At 30.6% G+C, this 21098-nt stretch overlaps 1 protein-coding gene across 7 annotated transcripts in view; it reads left to right on the top strand.

Annotated features, from left to right (window-relative positions):
• LOC148939496 (solute carrier family 41 member 3-like) overlaps window positions 1–21098 on the top strand; it is a 273122-nt gene that overhangs the window by 139633 nt on the left and 112391 nt on the right. The window contains exon 1 of one of the 7 annotated variants that reach the window (XM_089107156.1): window positions 1067–1163. The exons of the other annotated variants lie outside the window; for them this stretch is intronic. Within the exon in view, the coding sequence (XP_088963282.1) occupies window positions 1147–1163 (17 nt within the window). The 5' untranslated portion in view covers window positions 1067–1146. Of the gene's footprint in view, window positions 1–1066; window positions 1164–21098 lie in introns of those variants that run through there. 7 annotated transcript variants of the gene reach the window in all.

Raw genomic sequence — 21098 nt, 5'->3', positions numbered from 1 at the left:
TGGGGCTAGTAAAGTGACCTCAAATATCAAGATTTATCCTATATTACCAATATTTCGTATATCGTACCGGTTTTTGTGTGTTTTGAAATTTCCCCGTGTTCGAAAAGATCCCTCTCTCAAATTAAACTATGCTTATTTCGTCTTCAGCCCTTTCTGACACTAAGATAATATCGTTTGATAATAACAATATCAAACAGAAAATAGTGTAGTAGCGTCAGATCTGTTGACGTGTGATGCAGATATAAATGACTTTTGGTCAAATTTGTAATATTATTCGTAATGTCAATCAGTGGTGTCGTTTCACAACAATTTGTGGGGCGGGGGTAATATGTATTTCTTAGAACTAGGGGGCAAATTTGTCAATTTTGCATTTTTTTTTTTAAGTTTTATATGCAACTTGCGTCTAACTTGATTTATGGAAATGATTAGTTCAGCCACGATCTACAATTTTCTTGTCATTAGAGAAGTAAATGGGAGTTTTTAAGTATTTTCATAATTATATCCATGAAAACCGTTTTCTTTATTCTATTTCCAGTTAAATACGGAAAGGGTGTATGTCTGTTTTTTTTGTTTCGACAGCTAACTACGTAAACCCAAAGCATGTAGCCATGCAGAGAGGCCTTAAGACCAGATTCAGACTTAAAAGTGCAAAAATAAGGGCTGAAAACAAAAAAGTTCTCTACACCTATGATAACAGTGGGAAATGCCTTAGGAATAACACCATTGTGTCTTTTCTATTGATTAATCAAAGGACGTATTTACTTGCATCCACATTAAAACGAACCGGTTTTTTGTAAATATAAACACTTTACCAAAAAGGCTATTTTTCGTGGTTTTGCAATGCTAATTTCTCTTCAAGTATTGCCCCATTTATCAAAAAAAGAGATGCTAATCGTAGGCATAATTAACAAGTTTTAGTAAGATAACCATTGCAGAGAAGAATTCTGTGAAATCATCGTGATTGAAAGTTTTGACTTTTTTGTATTGCACAATTTAAGGATGAAAGAAAAATCTTGTCTAATTGTATGCCCGGAATAGCTAATTTTAACGATGCTTCAACTGCAGTAAGTCTTGCAAGCCGGCAATGCAGCAGTATGCACATGATAATACCTCTTGCTTGTTCTATCAAAAATAGATTTGGCGAAAATGCAATTATTATTAAGGTAGTTGAGTTCATAATTTTTGCTGTTTCAAAGGCTTCTCGGAATTCATGCTTTTGAACAATTTTAAAGGTTATTTTTTGTTTACGAAAAGACAAGTAAAGAATGACAAAGTTAAAAGGGAAAGGGTTACGGACAACTGACTGCAAAAACAACTTTGGAGGGGTCATTGAGACATTTTTATGCAGATTTGATATTCTTCCTAGATGAGTTGCTAGGGTCCATCTTAGACTGTGTCTCTTAGACATAACTTTGGACGGGTCATTGGAAGACTTTCAGGCAGATTTGACATTCTTCCTAGATGAGTTGCTAGGGTCTAGACCGTGCCTCTTAAACATAACTTTGGAGGGGTCATTGAAAGACTTTCAGGCAGATTTCATATTCTTCCTAGATGATTTGCTTGGGTCCATCTTAGACCGTGTCTCTTAGGAGGGGTAAGACTTTCAGACAGATTTGATATTCTTCCTAGATGATTTTGCTAGGGTCCATCTTAGACCGTGTCTCTTAGACATAACTTTGGAGGGGTCATTCGGGGACTTTTAGGCAGATTTGATATTCTTCCTAGATGAGTTGTTAGGGTCCATGTTAGATCGTATCTCTTTTGTGTACAGGGATGACTGCTGAGAATTGACATATACTAATATTAAATCTGAAAAATGGTTAGCCCAAAGCAAGGATGCGGCATCCAGAATTTCTGTTCGGGGGGCTTTTACGATTAAAAAAAAACTTTACAAAACGCATCAAAAGTTTGTTTATGGACATTTTTGTTACATTTTTACAAATCGGATAAAAATTTTGGTGGTGTGGGTTCAAACCCCGTACCTCCTGGATACGGCTTTGGTCAAAAGGCTAGTTAACCCATGAACATATTCAGTGGTGTCGATTGAGGGGGGGGGTTCAAGGTATGGTAGTTACCATCCAATAATTTTGAGAAAGAATTTAATATAGCTCACGCCCCTTGACTTTCCGGATGGTGTCCCCTCTTGCCCCCCCCCCTAAGAAAATTGCTGGAGCTATGTCCCTGAACATATACACCTTACAATATATTGAGTACCAGGTGACCGAGCTTCGCTCGATGAAACTAACTTTAGACACAAAAACAGAGTCTAGTATAGTCTCCCCTCTTCAAGAGCCATTTGATTCGGCTTTTGTTTTACTTATATTTGAGTCAGCAGGGGGTGCTGTAATTAATTTTTCCCCTGGCACCACCGACCTTAGGAATGATTCTGGCCCCCCTCTATAAAAATCTGCCCTGGACCATCTATACTCCACGGAAAACCCATCCCCGGACATTTCCCTACGTAAAATTGGAAAGCCAATCTCAAAAGGAAGACAAAAACAGAAATAATGAAAAGAAGGGATTTTGAAATATTCTACTTATATTCCAAAATATATGTCTAAAATCTACGGTGTAGAATATCTTGCAGGATTTATTAGTAGAAAGGACCCTATAACTCCCATTGCTCACCCCTGCTGCCATCTACAATTTAGTTTAATGCTGACAGTACCCCAAATATGGGCATAGAGTCCCTAGGAAGAACATCTGTGCTGTCAGTCCCACGAGTACACCAAATATGGGCATGGAACCTTCGGGGGGAACATGTTTCCGAAAATGTCTCCGGGCGAAGTTAATTAACGTCTGACAGATGATGTCAAGGAGAATTGTTTCCGGGCGAAGTTAATTAACGTCTGACAGATGATGTCAGGAGAATTGTTTCCGGGCGAAGTTAATTAACGTCTGACAGATGATGGCAGGAGAATTGTTTCCGGGCGAATGTTTTGATCTTAGAGATGAAGATTAACGCGGGAAAGGGTTTCTTAGTAATTTCAAATGTGACAGCGCAGGGATGCCAAAACAAAGGAAACACGCTGAAATTACGTTTAGGGGTTATTTGGGCGAAACCGTTTTAGATATTTTAGGGAATTATTTCGGCGAAACAGTTAGAGACATTTTGAAAGATGATTTTAGAAGATGTTTTAGAAGAGGATTTGAGGGTGAAACTCTGTGGTCGTTATAATACACAAGTTGTATTTGAACAGTGTCGTGAGGTCCCCTACCACAACCCCAAAGGAATCCGATCCCCCTACCCCAAACCCGAAGGAACCCCCCAGCCCCCAAAGGTCTCCCAGGGCTCCCAAAGGGCCCCCGGGCCCCCAAAGGGCCCCCGGCGCCCCAAAGGGCCCCCGGCACCCCGAAGGCCCCGGAGCCCCCATTTTTTAATATTTTTTAAGGCTTTATTATATCTTTTAAGAACAAGTTCTTTTCATAATGTCCCTCCTAAACCCATTTTACAAATTGAAGTACCCATCCTTTTCACCACAACTTTACTATACTGCTTTTTTTGAATGCTCCAACACCAAGCAATACTTTTCAAATGCATTTCAGAACAAGTTCTTTTCATAACGTCCATCCTAAACCCATTTTTAAATGTTGAAGTACCTATCCTTTTCACCCAGAAATTTAATTTTCAGCTTTTTGAATGCTCCAACACCAATCAATACTTTTCTAAGGGCATTTCAGAACAATTTCTTTTCTTAGTTACCGTCTTAACCCCATTTTACAAGTTGAATTACCCATCCTTTTCACACACAACTTTACTTTACAGCTTATTGAATGCCCAACACCAAGCAATACTTTTCAAAAGGCATTTCAGAACAAGTTATTTTCTTAGTGACCGTGTTAAACCCATTTTACAAGTTTAAGTACCCATCCTTTTTCACCCACAACTTTAGTTTACAGCTTTTTGAATGCTCCACCACCAAGCAATACTTTTCAAAGACATTTCAGAACCAGTTATTTTCTTAATGTCATTCCTAAACCCATTTTACAAGTTGAAGTACCCATCCTTTACACCCACAACTTCAGTTTACAGCTTTTTGAATGCTCCAACACCAAGCAATACTTTTCAAAAGGCATTTCAGAACCAGTTATTTTCTTAATGTCATTCCTAAACCCATTTTACAAGTTGAAGTACCCATCCTTTTCACACACAACTTTACTTTACAGCTTTTTGAATGCTCCAACACCAAGCAATACTTTTCAAAAGGCATTTCAGAACCAGTTATTTTCTTTATATCCTTCCTAAAACCATTTTACAAGTTGAAGTACTCAACCTTTGCATCCAAAACTTTTCTCTACAGCATTTTGAATGCTCCAACACCAAGCAATACTTTTCAAATGGCATTTCAGAATAAGTTCTTTTCATAATGTCCATCCTAAACCCATTTTACAAGTTGAAGTTCCCATCCTTTTCACCCACAACTTTACTTTACAGCTTTTTGAATGCTCAAAACCAAGCAATACTTTTCAAAAGGCATTTCAGAACAAGTTCTTTTCTTAGCGACCATCCTAAACCCATTTTACAAATTGAAGTACCCATCCTTTTCACCCACAACTTTACAGCTTTTTGAATGCTCCAACACCGAGCAATACATTTCAAAGGGCATTTCAGAACAATTTCTTTTCTTAATGTCCTACACAAAAACTTACACACACACAAAAACTTACACACACACAAAAACTTACACACATAAAAACTTACACACACACACACACAAAATTAAAAACAAAAAAAAAAAATTACACACAAAAAAACTTACACAAACAAAAAAAATTACACACACACAAAAAAAACTTACAAACAAAAAAAAAAAAAAACACACACAAAATTAAAAACACACAAAATAAAAAACGCACAAACAAAATTACACACACACAAAAACACACACACACACAAAAAAACTTTTACACACAAAAACTTACACACACAGAGAAACTTAAACAAATAAAGACTTACACACACACACACACACACACAAAAACTGACACACACACAAAAACTTACGCACACATAAAAAATTACACACACACAAAAAAACTTACACACACACAAAAACTTACACACACACAAAAAATTACACACACAAAAAAAGTTACACACATAGAAAAACTTACACACACAAAAAACAAACTTACACACACACAAAAACTTACAGACACAAAACATAACCATAATACTAACAAACTTTTACTGAACACACACAAATTCCTCTTAGAAATAATATTTTTCGTCAATGATAACACTTTTTCTGTTCGAAGTAGCTAATTTTCTGTCAAAGATACCAAATTTTTTCGTAGAAGTAATATTTTTTATTGTGATAACAACTTTTCGGTCAGAAGTAGCAAGTTTTGCTTAACACTAACAAAAATTCTCATCAAAGTAATGATATTTTACCTTAATACTAACATACTTTTACTGAACACACACAAATTTCTCATAGAAATAATATTTTTCATCAATGATAACACTTTTTCTGTTCGAACTAGCAAGTTTTCTACCAAAGATACCAAATTTTTTTCGTAAAAGTAAAATTTTTTTATTGTGATAACAGCTTTTCTCTAAGAAGTAGCAAGTTTTGCTAAACACTAACAAACATTCTCATCAAAGTAACGATATTTTACCTTAATACTAACATACTTTTACTGAACACACACAAATTTCTCTTAGAAATAATTTTTTTCGCCAGTGATAACAGTTTTTCTGTTCGAACTAGCAAGTTTTCTGTCAAAGATACAAAATTTTTTCTTAGAAGTAACATTTTTTCATTGTGATAACAACTTTTATGTCAGAAGTAGCAAGTTTTGCTTAACACTAACAGACATTCTCATCACAGTAATAATATTTTACCTTAATATTAACATACTTTTACTGAACACGCACAAATTTCTCTTAGAAATAATATTCTTTGTCAGTGATAACACTTTTTCGGTTCAAAATAGCAATTTTTCTGTCAAAGATACCAAATTGTTTCGTAGAAGTAACATTTTTTTATTGTGATAACAACTTTTCTGTCAGAAGTAGCAAGTTTTGCTTAACAATAAAAAACATTCTCATCAAAGTAATGATATTTTACCTTAATACTAACATACTTTTACTGAACACACACAAATTTATCTTAGAAATAATATTTTTTATCATTGATAACACTTTTTATATTAGAACTATCAAGTTTTATACCAAAGATACAAAATTTTTTCGTAGAATTAAAATTTTTTGATTGTGATAACAACTTTTCTGTCAGAAGTAGCAAGTTTTGCTTAACACTAACAAACATTCTCATCAAAGTAATGAAATTTTACCATAATACTAACATAATTTTAATGAACACACACAAATTTCTCTTAGAAATGATATTTTTCGTCAGTAATAACACTTTTTCTGTTCGAACTCGCAAGTTTTCTACCAAAGATACCAAGTTTTTTCTTAAGAGTAACATTTTTTGATTGTGATAACAACTTTTCTGTCAGAAGTAGCAAGTTTTGCTTAACACTAACAGACATTCTCATCAAAGTAATGATATTTTACCTTAATACTAACATACTTTTACTGAACACACACAAATTTATCTTAGAAATAATATTTTTCGTCAGTGATAACACTTTTTCTGTTCGAACTAACAAATTTTCTGTCAAAGATACCAAATTTTTTCTTAGAAGTAACATTTTTTGATTGTGATAACAACTTTTCTGTCAGAATTAGCAAGTTTTGCTTAACACTAACAAACATTCTCAACAAAGTAACGATATTTTACCGTAAAACTAACATACTTTTGCTGAAAAAACACAAATGTTTCTTATAAATCATCTTTTTCGAAAGTGATAATAATTTTTCTCGTTGAAGTAGCAAGTTTTCTACCAAAGATACCAAATTTTTTCTTAGAAGTCAAATTTTTTTTTTGTGATAGCAACTCTTCTGTCAGAAGTAGCAGGTTTTGCTTAACACTAACAGACATTCTCATCAAAGTAATAATATTTTACCTTAATACTAACATACTTTTACTGAACACACACAAATTTCTCTTAGAAATAATATTTTTCGTCAGTGATAACATTTTTTCTGTTCGAACTAGCAAATTTTCTGTCAAAGATATCAAATTTTTTCGTAGAAGTAACATTTTTGATTGTGATAACAACTTTTCTGTCAGAAGTAGCAAGTTTTGCTTAACTCTAACAAACATTCTCATCAAAGTAATGATATTTTACCTTAATACTAACCTACTTTTACTGAACACAGACAAATTTCTCTTAGAAATAATATTTTTCATCAATGATAACACTTTTTCTGTTCGAACTAGCAAGTTTTCTACCAAAGATACAAAATATTTTCTTAGAAGTAACATTTTTTTATTGTGATAACAACTTTTCTATCAGAAGTAGCAAGTTTTGCTTAAAACTAACAAACATTCTCATCAAAGTAATGATATTTTACCTTAATACTAACATACTTTTACTGAACACACACAAATTTCTCTTAGACATAATATTTTTCGTCAGTGATAACACTTTTTCTGTTCGAACTAGCAAATTTTCTACCAAAGATACAAAATTTTTTCTTAGAAGTAACATTTTTTGATTGTGATAGCAACTTTTCTGTCAGAAGTAGCAAGTTTTGCTTAACACTAACAAACATTCTCATCAAAGTAATGATATTTTACCTTAATACTAACATACTTTTACTGAACACACACAAATTTCTCTTAGACATAATATTTTTCGTCAGTGATAACACTTTTTCAGTTCGAACTAGCAAATTTTCTACCAAAGATATCAAATTTTTTCGTAGAAGTAACATTTTTGATTGTGATAACAACTTTTCTGTCAGAAGTAGCAAGTTTTGCTTAACACTAACAAACATTCTCATCAAAGTAATGATATTTTACCTTAATACTAACATACTTTTACTGAACACACACAAATTTCTCTTAGAAATAAAATTTTTCGTTAGTGATAACACTTTTTCTGTTCGAACTAGCAAATTTTCTGTCAAAGATTTCAAAATTTTTTTGTAGAAGTAACATTTTTTATTGTGATAACAGCTTTTCTGTCAGAAGTAGCAAGTTTTGCTTAACGCTAACAAATATTCTCATCAAAGTAATATTTTACCTTAATACTAAAATACTTTTACTGAACACACAAATTTCTCTTAGAAATAATATTTTTCATCAATGATAACACTTTTTCTGTTCGAACTAGCAAGTTTTCAACCAAAGATACCAAATTGTTTCTTAGAAGTAAAATTTTTCGATTGTGATAACAACTTTCCTGTCAGAAGTAACAAGTTTTGCTCAACACTAACAAACATTTTCATCAAAGTAATGATATTGTACCTTAATACTAACATACTTTTACTGAACCCGCACAAACATCTCTTATAAATCATATATTTTGTCAGTGATAACACTTTTTCGTTTCAAACTAGTAAGTTTTCAGTAAAAGATTTATAATTTTTTCGTTGAAATAACATTTTTTGATTGTAATAGCAACTTTTCCGTCAGAATTAACAAGTTTTGCTTAACAGTAAAAAACATTCTCATCAAAGTAACAATTTTTTACCTTAATACTAACATACTTTTACTGAACACACACAAGTTTCTCTTAGAAATAATATTTTTCATCAATGATAACACTTTTTCTGTTCGAACTAGCAAGTTTTCTACCAAAGATACCAAATTTTATCTTAGAAGTAACATTTTTTGATTGTGATAACAACTCTTCTGTCAGAAGTAGTAAGTTTTGCTTAACACTAACAAACATTCTCATCAATGTAACGATATTTTACCTTAATACAAACATACTTATGCTGAACACAAAAAAAATTCTCTTAGAAATAACATTTTCCATCAATGATAACACTTTTTCTGTTTGAACTAGCAAATTTTCCACGAAAGATACCAAGTTGTTTTCGTAGAAGTAACATTTTTTGATTGTGATAACAACTTTTCTGTCAGAAGTAGCAAGTTTTGCTTAACACTAACAAACCTGCTCATCAAATTAACAACATTTTACCTTAATACTAACATACTTTTACTGAACACACACAAATTTCTCTTAGAAATAATATTTTTTGTTTCTATGTCTGAATCTAATTGTTTACATGTCCGGGTTGGTGTTTGGTTAGGTTAGGTCAGCTCAGTTAGGTTAGGTTAGCTAAGTTAGTTTAGGTTAGCTATTAAACATTTCTCCTTTTTTAAGTTAGGTTAGGTTAATTTATCATGAGCGCTCATGATAAGCTAACCTAACCTAACTAAAGCATGGTACAAAGTCGACATGGGGGGATTTTCCGGCGAGTATGGTAAGGTTAGGTTAGGCTAGATCAAGTTAGGTTAGGTTAAGTTAGGTTAGCCTACGTACGCGCGCGTACGTAGGCTAACCAAACTTAACCTAACCTAACTTGATCTAGCCTAACCTAACCTCACCATACTCGCCGGTTTTTGCTTCAAACTAACAAACATTCTCATCAAAGTAATGATATTTTACCTTAATACTAACATACTTTTACTGAACACACACAAATTTCTCTTAGACATAATATTTTTCGTCAGTGATAACACTTTTTCTGTTCGAACTAGCAAATTTTCTACCAAAGATACAAAATTTTTTCTTAGACGTAAAATTTTTTGATTGTGATAACAACTTTTCTGTCAGAAGTAGCAAGTTTTGCTTAACACTAACAAACACTCTCATCAAAGTAATGATATTTTACCTCAATACTAACATACTTTTACTGAACACACACAAATTCCTTTTAGAAATAACATTTTTCGTCAATGCTAACACTTTTTCTGTTCGAACTAGCAAGTTTTCTACCAAAGATACCAAATTTTTTTTCGTAAGAGTAAAATTTTTTGATTGTGATAACAGCTTTTCTCTAAGAAGTAGAAAGTTTTGCTAAACACTAAAAAACATTCTCATCAAAGTAACGAAATTTTACCATAATACTAACATACTTTTACTTAACACACTCAAATTTCTCCTAGAAATAATATTTTTCGTCAGTGACAACAATTTTTCTGTTAGAACTAGCAAGTTTTCTGCCAAAGACACCAAATTTTTTCGGGGAAGTAACATTTTTTCAGTGTGATAACAAATTTTTTGTCAGAAGTAGCAAGTTTTGCTTAACACTAACAGACATTCTCATCAAAGTAATGATATTTTACCTTAATACTAACATACATTTACTGAACACACACAAATTTCTCCTAGAAACACTAGTTTTCTTCAGTGATAACACTTTTTCTGTTTGAATTAGCAAATTTTCTGTCAAAGATATCAAATTTTTTCGTAGAAGTAACATTTTTTGATTGTGATAACAACTTTTCTGTCAGAAGTAGCAAGTTTTGCTTAACACTAACAATCCTTCTCATCAAAGTAGTGATTTTTTACCTTAATGCTAACATACTTTTACAGCACTTACACAAATTTCTCTTACAAATAATATTTTTCGTCAGTGACAACAATTTTTCTGTTCGAACTAGCAAATTTTCAATCAAAGATACTAAATTTTTTTTTAGAAGTAACATTTTTGATTTTGATAACAACTCTTATGTCAGAAGTAGCAAGTTTTGTTTAACACTAACAAACCTATTCATCAAAGTAATGATATTTTACCTTAATACTAACATAATTTTAATGAACACACACAAATTTCTCTTAGAAATGATATTTTTCGTCAGTAATAACACTTTTTCTGTTCGAACTCGCAAGTTTTCTACCAAAGATACCAAGTTTTTTCTTAAGAGTAACATTTTTTGATTGTAATAACAACTTTTCTGTCAGAAGTAGCAAGTTTTGCTTAACACTAACAGACATTCTCATCAAAGTAATGATATTTTACCTTAATAGTAACATACTTTTACTGAACACACACAAATTTATCTTAGAAATAATATTTTTCGTCAGTGATAACACTTTTTCTCCTCGAACTAGCAAATTTTCTATCAAAGATACCAATTTTTGTCGTAGAAGTAACATTTTTTGATTGTGATAACAACTTTTCTGTCAGAAGTAGCAAGTTTTGCTTAACACTAACAAACATTCTCATCAAAGTAATGATATTTTACCGTAATACTAACATACTTTTACTGAACACACACAAATTTCTCTTATAAATAATATTTTTCGTAAGTGATAACACTTTTTCTGTTTGATCTAGCAAGTTTTCTATCAAAGATACAAAATTTTTTCTTAGAAGTAACATTTTTTTATTGTGATAACAACTTTTATGTCAGAAGTAGCAAGTTTTGCTTAACACTAAAGACATTCTCATCAAAGTAATGATATTTTACCTTAATACTAACATGCTTTTACTGAACACACACAAATTTCTCTTAGAAATAATATTTTTCGTCAGTGATAACATTTTTTCTGTTCGAACTAGCAAATTTTCTGTCAAAGATATCAAATTTTTTCGTAGAAGTAACATTTTTGATTGTGATAACAGCTTTTCTGTCAGAAGTAACAAGTTTTGCTTAACGCTAACAAACATTCTCATCAAAGTAATGATATTTTACCTTAATACTAACCTACTTTTACTGAACACAGACAAATTTCTCTTAGAAATAATATTTTTCATCAATGATAACACTTTTTCTGTTCAAACTAGCAAGTTTTCTACCAAAGATACAAAATGTTTTCTTAGAAGTAACATTTTTTTATTGTCCTAACAACTTTTCGGTCAGAAGTAGCAAGTTTTGCTTAAAACTAACAAACATTCTCATCAAAGTAATGATATTTTACCTTAATACTAACATACTTTTACTGAACACACACAAATTTCTCTTAGACATAATATTTTTCGTCAGTGATAACACTTTTTCTGTTCGAACTAGCAAATTTTCTACCAAAGATACCAAATTTTTTCTTAGAAGTAAAATTTTTTGATTGTGATAGCAACTTTTCTGTCAGAAGTAGCAAGTTTTTCTTAACACTAACAAACATTCTCATCAAAGTAATGATATTTTACCTCAATACTAACATACTTTTACTGAACACACAAATTTCTCTTAGAAATAATAATTTTCATCAATGATAACACTTTTTCTGTTCGAACTAGCAAGTTTTCTACCAAAGATACCAAATTTTTTTTTAGAAGTAACATTTTTTGATTGTGATAACAACTTTTCTGTCAGAAGTAGCAAGTTTTGCTTAACACTAACAAACATTCTCATCAAAGTAACGATATTTTACCTTAATATTAACATAATTTTAATGAACACACACAAATTTCTCTTAGAAATGATATTTTTCGTCAGTAATAACACTTTTTCTGTTCGAACTCGCAAGTTTTCTACCAAAGATACCAAGTTTTTTCTTAAGAGTAACATTTTTTGATTGTAATAACAACTTTTCTGTCAGAGGTAGCAAGTTTTGCTTAACACTAACAGACATTCTCATCAAAGTAATGATATTTTACCTTAATACTAACATACTTTTACTGAACACACACAAATTTATCTTAGAAATAATATTTTTCGTCAGTGATAACACTTTTTCTCTTCGAACTAGCAAATTTTCTGTCAAAGATACCAAATTTTTTCTTAGAAGTAACATTTTTTGATTGTGATAACAACTTTTCTGTCAGAAGTATCAAGTTTTGCTTAACACTAACAAACATTCTCATCACAGTAATGATATTTTACCTTAATACTAACATACTTTTGCTGAACACACACAAATTTCTCTTAGAAATAATATTTTTCGTCAGTGATAACAATTTTTCTGTTCGAACAAGCAAGTTTTCAACCAAAGATACAAAATTTTTTATTAGAAGTAATATTTTTTTATTGTAATATCAACTGTTGTGTCAGATGTAACAAGTTTTGTTTAAAAGTAACAGACATTCTAATCAAAGTAATGATTTTTTACTTTAATAATAACATGCTTTTACTGAACTCACATAAGGTTCTCATAGATATAATATTTTTCGTCAGTGATAACATTTTTTCTGTTCGAACTAGCAAATTTTCTGTCAAAGATATCAAATTTTTTCGTAGAAGTAACATTTTTGATTCTGATAACCGCTTTTCTGTCAGAAGTAGCAAGTTTTGCTTAACACTAACAAATATTCTCATCAAAGTAATATTTTACCTTTATACTAAACTACTTTTACTGAACACACAAATTTCTCTTAGAAATAATATTTTTCATCAATGATAACACTTTTTCTGTTCAAACTAGCAAGTTTTCTACCAAAGATACAAAACGTTTTCTTAGAAGTAACATTTTTTTATTGTGATAACAACTTTTCTGTCAGAAGTAGCAAGTTTTGCTTAACGCTAACAAATATTCTCATCAAAGTAATATTTTACCTTAATACTAAAATACTTTTACTGAACACACAAATTTCTCTTAGAAATAATATTTTTCATCAATGATAACACTTTTCTGTTCGAACTAGCAAATTTTTTACCAAAGATACAAAATTTTTTCTTAGAAGTAACATTTTTTTATTGTGATAACAACTTTTCTGTCTGAAGTAGCAAGTTTTGCTTAACACTAACAAACATTCTCATCAAAGTAATGATATTTTACCTTAATACTAACATACTTTAACTGAACACACACAAAATTCTCTTAGAAATAATAGTTCTGGTCAGTGATAACACTTTTTCTGTTCGAAATAGCACATTTTCTACCAAAGATACCAATTTTTTTCTTAGACGTAACATGTTTTGATTGTTATAACAACTTTTCTGTCAGAAGTAGCAAGTTTTGCTTAACACTAACAAACATTCTCATCAAAGTAATGATATTTTACCTTAATACTAACATACTTTTACTGAACACACACAAATTTCTCTTAGAAATGATATTTTTCGTCAGTGATAACACTTTTTCTGTTCGAACTTGCAAATTTTCTACCAATGCTACCAAATTTTTTCGTAGAGGTAAAATTTTTTGATCGTAATAACAACTTTACTGTCAGAAGTAACAAGTTTTGCTTAACACTAACAAACATTCTCATCAAAGTATTGATATTTTACCTTAATACTAACATACTTTTACTGAACACAAACAAAGTTATCTTAGAAATAATATTTTTCATCACAGATAACACTTTTTCTGTTCGAACTACCAAGTTTTCTATCATAAGATACCAAATTGTTTCGTAGAAGTGACATTTTTCTATTGTGATAACAACTTTTCTGTCAGAAGTATCAAGTTTTGCTCAACACTAACAATCATTTTCATCAAAGTAAGGATTTTTTACCTTAATACTAACATACTTTTACTGAACACACACAAATTTCTCTTAGAAATAATATTTTTCGTCAGTGATAACACTTTTTCTGTTCGAACTAGCAAATTTTCTGTCAAAGATACCAAATTTTTTCTTAGAAATGACATTTTTTGATTGTGATAGCAAATTTTCTTTCAGAAGTAGCAAGTTTTTCTTAACACTAGGAAACATTTTAATTATAGCAATGATTTTTTACCTTAATACTAACATACTTTTACTGAAAACAGTCATGTTTCTCTTAGAAATAATATTTTTCATCAATGATAACACTTTTTCTGTTTGAACTAGCAAGTTTTCTACCAAAGATACCAATTTTTTTCTTAGAAGTAACATTTTTTGATTGTGATAACAACTGTTCTGTCAGAAGTAGCAAGTTTTGCTTAAGACTAACGAAAATTTTAATCAAATCAATGATTTTTTACCTTAATACTAACATACTTTTACTGAAAACACACAAGTTTCTCTTAGAAATAATATTTTTCATCAATGACAACACTTTTTCTGTTTGTACTAGCAATTTTTCTATCAAAGATACCAATTTTTTCTTAGAAGTAAAATTTTTTGATTGTGATAAAAACTCTTCTGTCAGAAGTAGCAAGTTTTGCTTAACACTAACAAACATTCTCATCAAAGTAATGATATTTTACCTTAATACTAACATACTTTTTCTGAAAACACAAAAATTTCTCTTAGAAATAATATTTTCCGTCAGTGATAACACTTTTTCTGTTCGAACTAGCAAGTTTTCTACCAAAGATACCAATTTGATTTCTTTAAAGTAACATTTTTTGATTCTGATAAAAACTTTTCTGTAAGAATTAGCAAGTTTTGCTTAACAATAGCCAACATTCTCATCAAAATAAAGACTTTTTACCTTAATAACAACATAAATTTACGGAACACACACGAATTTCTCTTAGAAATAATATTTTTCGTTTCTATGTCTGAATATATTTGTTTACATGTCTGGGTTGGTGTTTGTTTAGGTTAGGTTAGCTAAGTTAGGTTAGGTTAGCTAAGTTAGGTTAGGTTAGCTAGTAAACATTTCTCCATGTTTAAGTTAGGTTAGGTTAGGTTAAATTATCATGAGCGCTCATGATAAGCTAACCTAACCTAACTAAAGCATGGTACAAAGTCGACATGGGGGGATTTTCCGGCGAGTATGGTAAGGTTAGGTTAAGCTAGATCAAGTTAGGTTAGGTTAAGTTAGGTTAGCCTACGTACGCGCGCGTACGAAGGCGAACCTAACTTAACCTAACCTAACGTGATCTAGCGTAACCTAACCTAACCATACTCACCGGAAAATCCCCCCATGTCGACTTTGTACCATGCTTTAGTTAGGTTAGGTTAGCTTATCATGAGCGCTCATGATAAGCTCACCTAACCTAACCTAACTTAAAAATGAAGAAATGTTTACTAGCTAACCTAACCTAACTTAGATAACCAAACGTAACATAGCAGAACTACCAGAACCAAACACCAGTCCAGACATGTAAACAAATATATTCAGATATAGAAACGAAAAATATTATTTCTAAGAGAAATTTGTGTGTGTTCAGTAAAAGTATGTTAGTATTAAGGTAAAATTTTGTTACTTTGATGAGAAGGTTTGCTAGTGTTAAGCAAAACTTGCTACTTCTGACAGAAAAGTTGTTATCACAATCAAAAAATGTTACTTTTACGAAAAAAATTTGGTATCTTTGGTAGAAAACTTGCTAGTTCGAATAGAAAAAGTGTTATCACTGACGAAAAATATTATTTCTAAGAGAAATTTGTGTGTTCAGTAAAAGTATGTTGGTATTAAGGTAAAATATCATTACTTTGATGAGAATGTTTTTTAGTGTTAAGCAAAACTTGCTACTTCTGACAGAAAAGTTGTTATCACAATAAAAAAATGTTACTTCTAAGAAAAAATTTGGTATCTTTGGTAGGAAACTTGCTAGTTCTAACAAAAAAAGTGTTATCATTGATAAAAAATATTATTTCTAAGAGAAACATGTGTGTGTTCAGTAAAAGTATGTTAGTATTAAGATAAAATATCATTACTTTGATGAGAATGTTCGTTAGTGTTAAGCAAAACTTGCTACTTCTGACAGAAAGGTTGCTATCACAATCAAAAAATGATACTTCTAAGAAAAAATTTTGTATCTTTGGTAGAAAATTTGCTAGTTCGAACAGAAAAGTGTTATCATTGATGAAAAATATTATTTCTAAGAGAAATTTGTGTGTGTTCAGTAAAAGTATGTTAGTATTAAGGTAAAAAATCATTACTTTGATGAGAATGTTTGTTAGTGTTAAGCAAAACTTGCTACGTCTGACAGAAAAGTTGTTATCACAATCAGAAAATGTTACTTCTACGAAACAATTTGGTATCTTTGACAGAAAATTTGCTAGTCCGAACAGAAAAAGTGTTATCACTGACGAAAAATATTATTTCTAAGAGAAATTTGTGTGTTTTCAGTAAAAGTATGTTAGTATTAAGGTAAAAAATCATTACTTTGATGAGAATGTTTGTTAGTGTTAAGCAAAACTTGTTACTTCTGACAGAAAAGTTGTTATCACAATCAAAAAATGTTACTTCTAAGAAAAAATTTTGTATCTTTGGTTGAAAACTTGTTAGTTCGAACAGAAAAAGTGTTATTATTGACGAAAAATATTATTTCTAAGGGAAATTTGTATGTGTTCAGTAAAAGTATGTTAGCACTAAGGTAAAAAATCGTTACCTTGATGAGAAGATTTGTTGGTGTTAAGATAAAATTGCTACTTCTGACCGAAAAGTAGCTATCACAATCAAAAAATGTTAATTCTAAGAAAATTTTTGATATCTCTGCTAGAAAATTTGCTAGTTCGACCAGAAAAAGTGTTATCAATGCAGAAAAATATTATGTATAAGAGAAATTCGTGTGTGTTCAGTTAAAGTCTGTTAGTATTAAGGTAAAATATCATTACTTTAATGAGAATGTTTGTTAGTGTTAAGAAAAACTTGCTACTTCTGACAGAAAAGTTGCTATCACAATCAAAAAATGTTACTTCTAAGAAAAAATTTTGTATCTTTGGTAGAAAATTTGCTAGTTCGAACAGAAAAAGTGTTATCACTGACGAGAAATATTATTTCTAAGAGAAATTTGTGTGTGTTCAGTAAAAGTATGTTAGCATTAAGGAAAAATATCATTACTTTGATGAGAATGTTTTTTAGTGTTAAGCAAAACTTGCTACTTCTGACAGAAAAGTTGTTATCACAATAAAAAAAAATTACTTCTAAGAAAAAATTATGTATCTTTGGTAGAAAACTTGCTAGTTCGAACAGAAAAAGTGTTATCATTGATGAAAAATATTATTTCTAAGATAAATTTGTGTGTGTTCAGTAAAAGTATGTTAGTATAAATGTAAAATATCATTACTTTGATGAGAATGTTTGTTAGAGTTAAGCAAAACTTGTTACTTCTGACAGAAATACTGTTATCACAATAAAAAATGTTACTTCTACAAAAAAATTTTGATATCTTTGACAGAAAACTTGCTAGTTCGAACAGAAAAAGTGTTGTCACTGATGAAAAATATTATTTCTAAGAGAAATTTGTGTGTGTTCAGTAAAAGTATGTTAGTATTAAGGTAAAATATAAATACTTTGATGAGAATGTCTTTTAGTGTTAAGCAAAACTTGCTACTTCTGACAGAAAAGTTGTTATCACAATCAAAAAATGTTACTTCTAAGAAAAAACTTGGTATCTTTGGTAGAAAACTTGCAAGTTCGAACAGAAAAAGTGTTATCACTGACGAAAAATATTATTTCTAAGAGAAATTTGTGTGTGTTCAGTAAAAGTATGTTAGTATTACGGTAAAATATCATTACTTTGATGAGAATGTTTGTTAGTGTTAAGCAAAACTTTCTACTTCTGACAGAAAAGTTGTTATCACAATCAAAAAATGTTACTTCTACGAAAAAATTTGGTATCTTTGACAGAAAATTTGCTAGTTCGAACAGAAAAAGTGTTATCACTGACGAAAAAAATTATTTCTAAGAGAAATTTGTTTGTGTTCAGTAAAAGTATGTTAATATTAAGGTAAAATATCATTACTTTGATGAGAATGTCTTTTACTGTTAAAAAAAACTTGCTATTTCAGACACAAAAGTTGTTTTCACAAACAAAAAATTTTACTTCTAAGAAACAAATTGGTATCTTTGGTAGAAAACTTGCTACTTCTAAGAGAAAAAGTGTTATCACTGACGAAAAATATGATTTCTAAGAGAAATTTGTGTGTGTTCAGTAGGAGTATGTTAGTATTAAGGTAAAATATCATTACTTTGATGAGAATGTTTGTTAGTATTAAGCAAAACTTGCTACTTCTGACAGAAAAGTTGTTATCACAATAAAAAAATGTTACTTCTAAGAAAAAATTTGGTATCTTTGATAGAAAATTTCCTAGTTCGAACAGAAAAATTGTTATCATTGATGAAAAATATTATTTCTAAGAGAAATTTGTGTGTCTTCAGTAAAAGAATGTTAGTATTAAGGTAAAAAGTCGTTACTTTGATGAGAATTACTTTTAGTGTTACGCAAAACTTGCTACTTCTGACAGAAAAGTTGTCATCACAATAAAAAAATATTACTTCTACGAAAAAATTTGGTATCTTTGACAGAAAATTTGCTAGTTCAAACAGAAAAAGTGTTATCACTGACGAAAAAAATTATTTCTAAGAGAAATTTGTGTGTGTTCAGTAAAAGTATGTTAGTATTAAGGTAAAATATCATTACTTTGATGAGAATGTCTGTTAGTGTTAAGCAAAACTTGCTACTTCTGACAGAAAAGTTGTTATCACAATCAAAAATGTTACTTATAAGAAAAAATTTGGTATCTTTGACAGAAAACTTGCTAGTTTGAACAGAAAAAGTGTTATCACTGACGAAAAATATTATTTCTAAGAGAAACTTGTGTGTGTTCAGTAAAAGTATGTTAGTATTAAGGTAAAATATCGTTACTTTGATGAGAATGTTTGTTAGTGTTAAGCAAAACTTGCTACTTCTGACCGAAAAGTTCTTATCACAATCAAAAAATGTTACTTTTACGAAAAAAATTGGTATCTTTGACAGAAAATTTTCTAGTTCGAACAGAAAAAGTGTTAGCATTGACGAAAAATATTATTTCTAAGAGGAATTTGTGCGTGTTCAGTAAAAGTATGTTAGTATTATGGTTAGTTTTTGTGTGTGTAAGTTTTTGTGTGTGTGTAAGTTTTTTTTGTTTTTGTGTAATTTTTTCTGTATGTGTAAGTTTTTGTGTGTGTGTGTAATTTTTTGTGTGTTTGTAAGTTTTTGTGTATGTGTTAGTTTTTGTGTGTGTGTAAGTTTTTATGTGTGTGTGTTAGTTTTTTTGTATGTGTTAGTTTTTGTGTGTGTATAAGTTTTTGTGTTTGTGTAAGTTTTTATGTGTGTATGTTTCTCTGTGTGTGTAAGTTTTTGTGTGTAAAAGTTTTTTTGTGTGTGTGTGTAAGTTTTTGTGTGTGTGTGTAAGTTTTTGTGTGTGCGTGTAAGTTTTTGTGTGTGTGTAAGTTTTTGTGTGTGTAAGTTTTTGTGTAGGACATTAAGGAAAGAAATTGTTCTGAAATGCCCTTTGAAAAGTATTGCTCGGTGTTGGAGCATTCAAAAAGCAGTAAAGTAAAGTTGTGGGTGAAAAGGATGGGCACTTCAATTTGTAAAATGGGTTTAGGACGATCACTAAGAAAAGAATCTATTCTGAAATGCCTTTTGAAAAGTATTGCTTGGTGTTGAGCATTCATAAAGCTGTAAAGTAAAGTTGTGGGTGAAAAGGATGGGAACTTCAACTTGTAAAATGGGTTTAGGATGGACATTATGAAAAGAACTTGTTCTGAAATGCCATTTGAAAAGTATTGCTTGGTGTTGGAGCATTCAAAATGCTGTAAACTAAAGTTGTGGGTGTAAAGATTGGGTACTTCAAGTTGTAAAAGGGGTTTAGGAATGACATTAATAAAATAATTTGTTCTGAAATGCCTTTGAAAAGTATTGCTTGGTTGTAGATCATTAAAAAATTTGTAAACTAAAGATGTGGTTGAAAAAGGATAGGTACTTAAACTTGTAAAATGGGCTTAACACGGACACTAAGAAAATAACTTGTTCTGAAATGCCTTTTGAAAAGTATTGCTTGGTGTTGGTCACTCAAAAAGATTTATAGTAAAGTTGCGTGTGAAAAGGATGGGTACTTCAACTTGTAAAATGGGTTTAGGAAGGACATTAAGAAAAGAAAGTGTTCTGAAATGCCCTTTGAAAAGTATTGCTTGGGGTTGGAGCACTCAAAAAGCTGTAAAGTAAATTTGTGGGTGAAAAGGATAGGTACTTCAACATGTAAAAATTGGTTTAGGATTGACGTTATGAAAAGAACTTGTTCTGAAATGCATTTGAAAAGTATTGCTTGGTGTTGGAGCATTAAAAAAAAAGCAGTATAGTAAAGTTGTGGTGAAAAGGATGTGTACTTCAATTTGTAAAATGGGTTTAGGAGGGACATTATGAAAAGAACTTGTTCTGAAATGCCTTTTGAAAAGTGTTGCTTGGTGTTGAGGCATTCAAAAAAGCTGTAAAGTAAAGTTGGGGGTGAAAAGGATGGGTACTTCAATTTGTAAAATGGGTTTAGGAAGGACATTAAGAAAAGAAATTGTTCTGAAATGACCTTTGAAAAGTATTGCTTGGTGTTGGAGCATTCAAAAAGCTGTAAAATAAAGTTGTGAGTGAAAAGGATGGGTACTTCAATTTGTAAAATAGGTTTAGGACGGTCACTAAGAAAAGAACTTGTTCTGAAATGCCTTTTGAAAAGTATTGCTTGGTGTTGAGCATTTAAAAAGCTGTAA

The sequence above is a fragment of the Artemia sp. Qi Xiang Cuo genome, chromosome 21 (assembly GCF_049724085.1).
Source record: "Artemia sp. Qi Xiang Cuo chromosome 21, ASM4972408v1, whole genome shotgun sequence".
In the NCBI taxonomy this organism is placed as follows: domain Eukaryota; kingdom Metazoa; phylum Arthropoda; class Branchiopoda; order Anostraca; family Artemiidae; genus Artemia; species Artemia sp. Qi Xiang Cuo.
The sequence above is the reverse complement of the archived record's forward strand: the minus strand, read 5'-3'. Positions and strand labels throughout refer to the sequence as shown.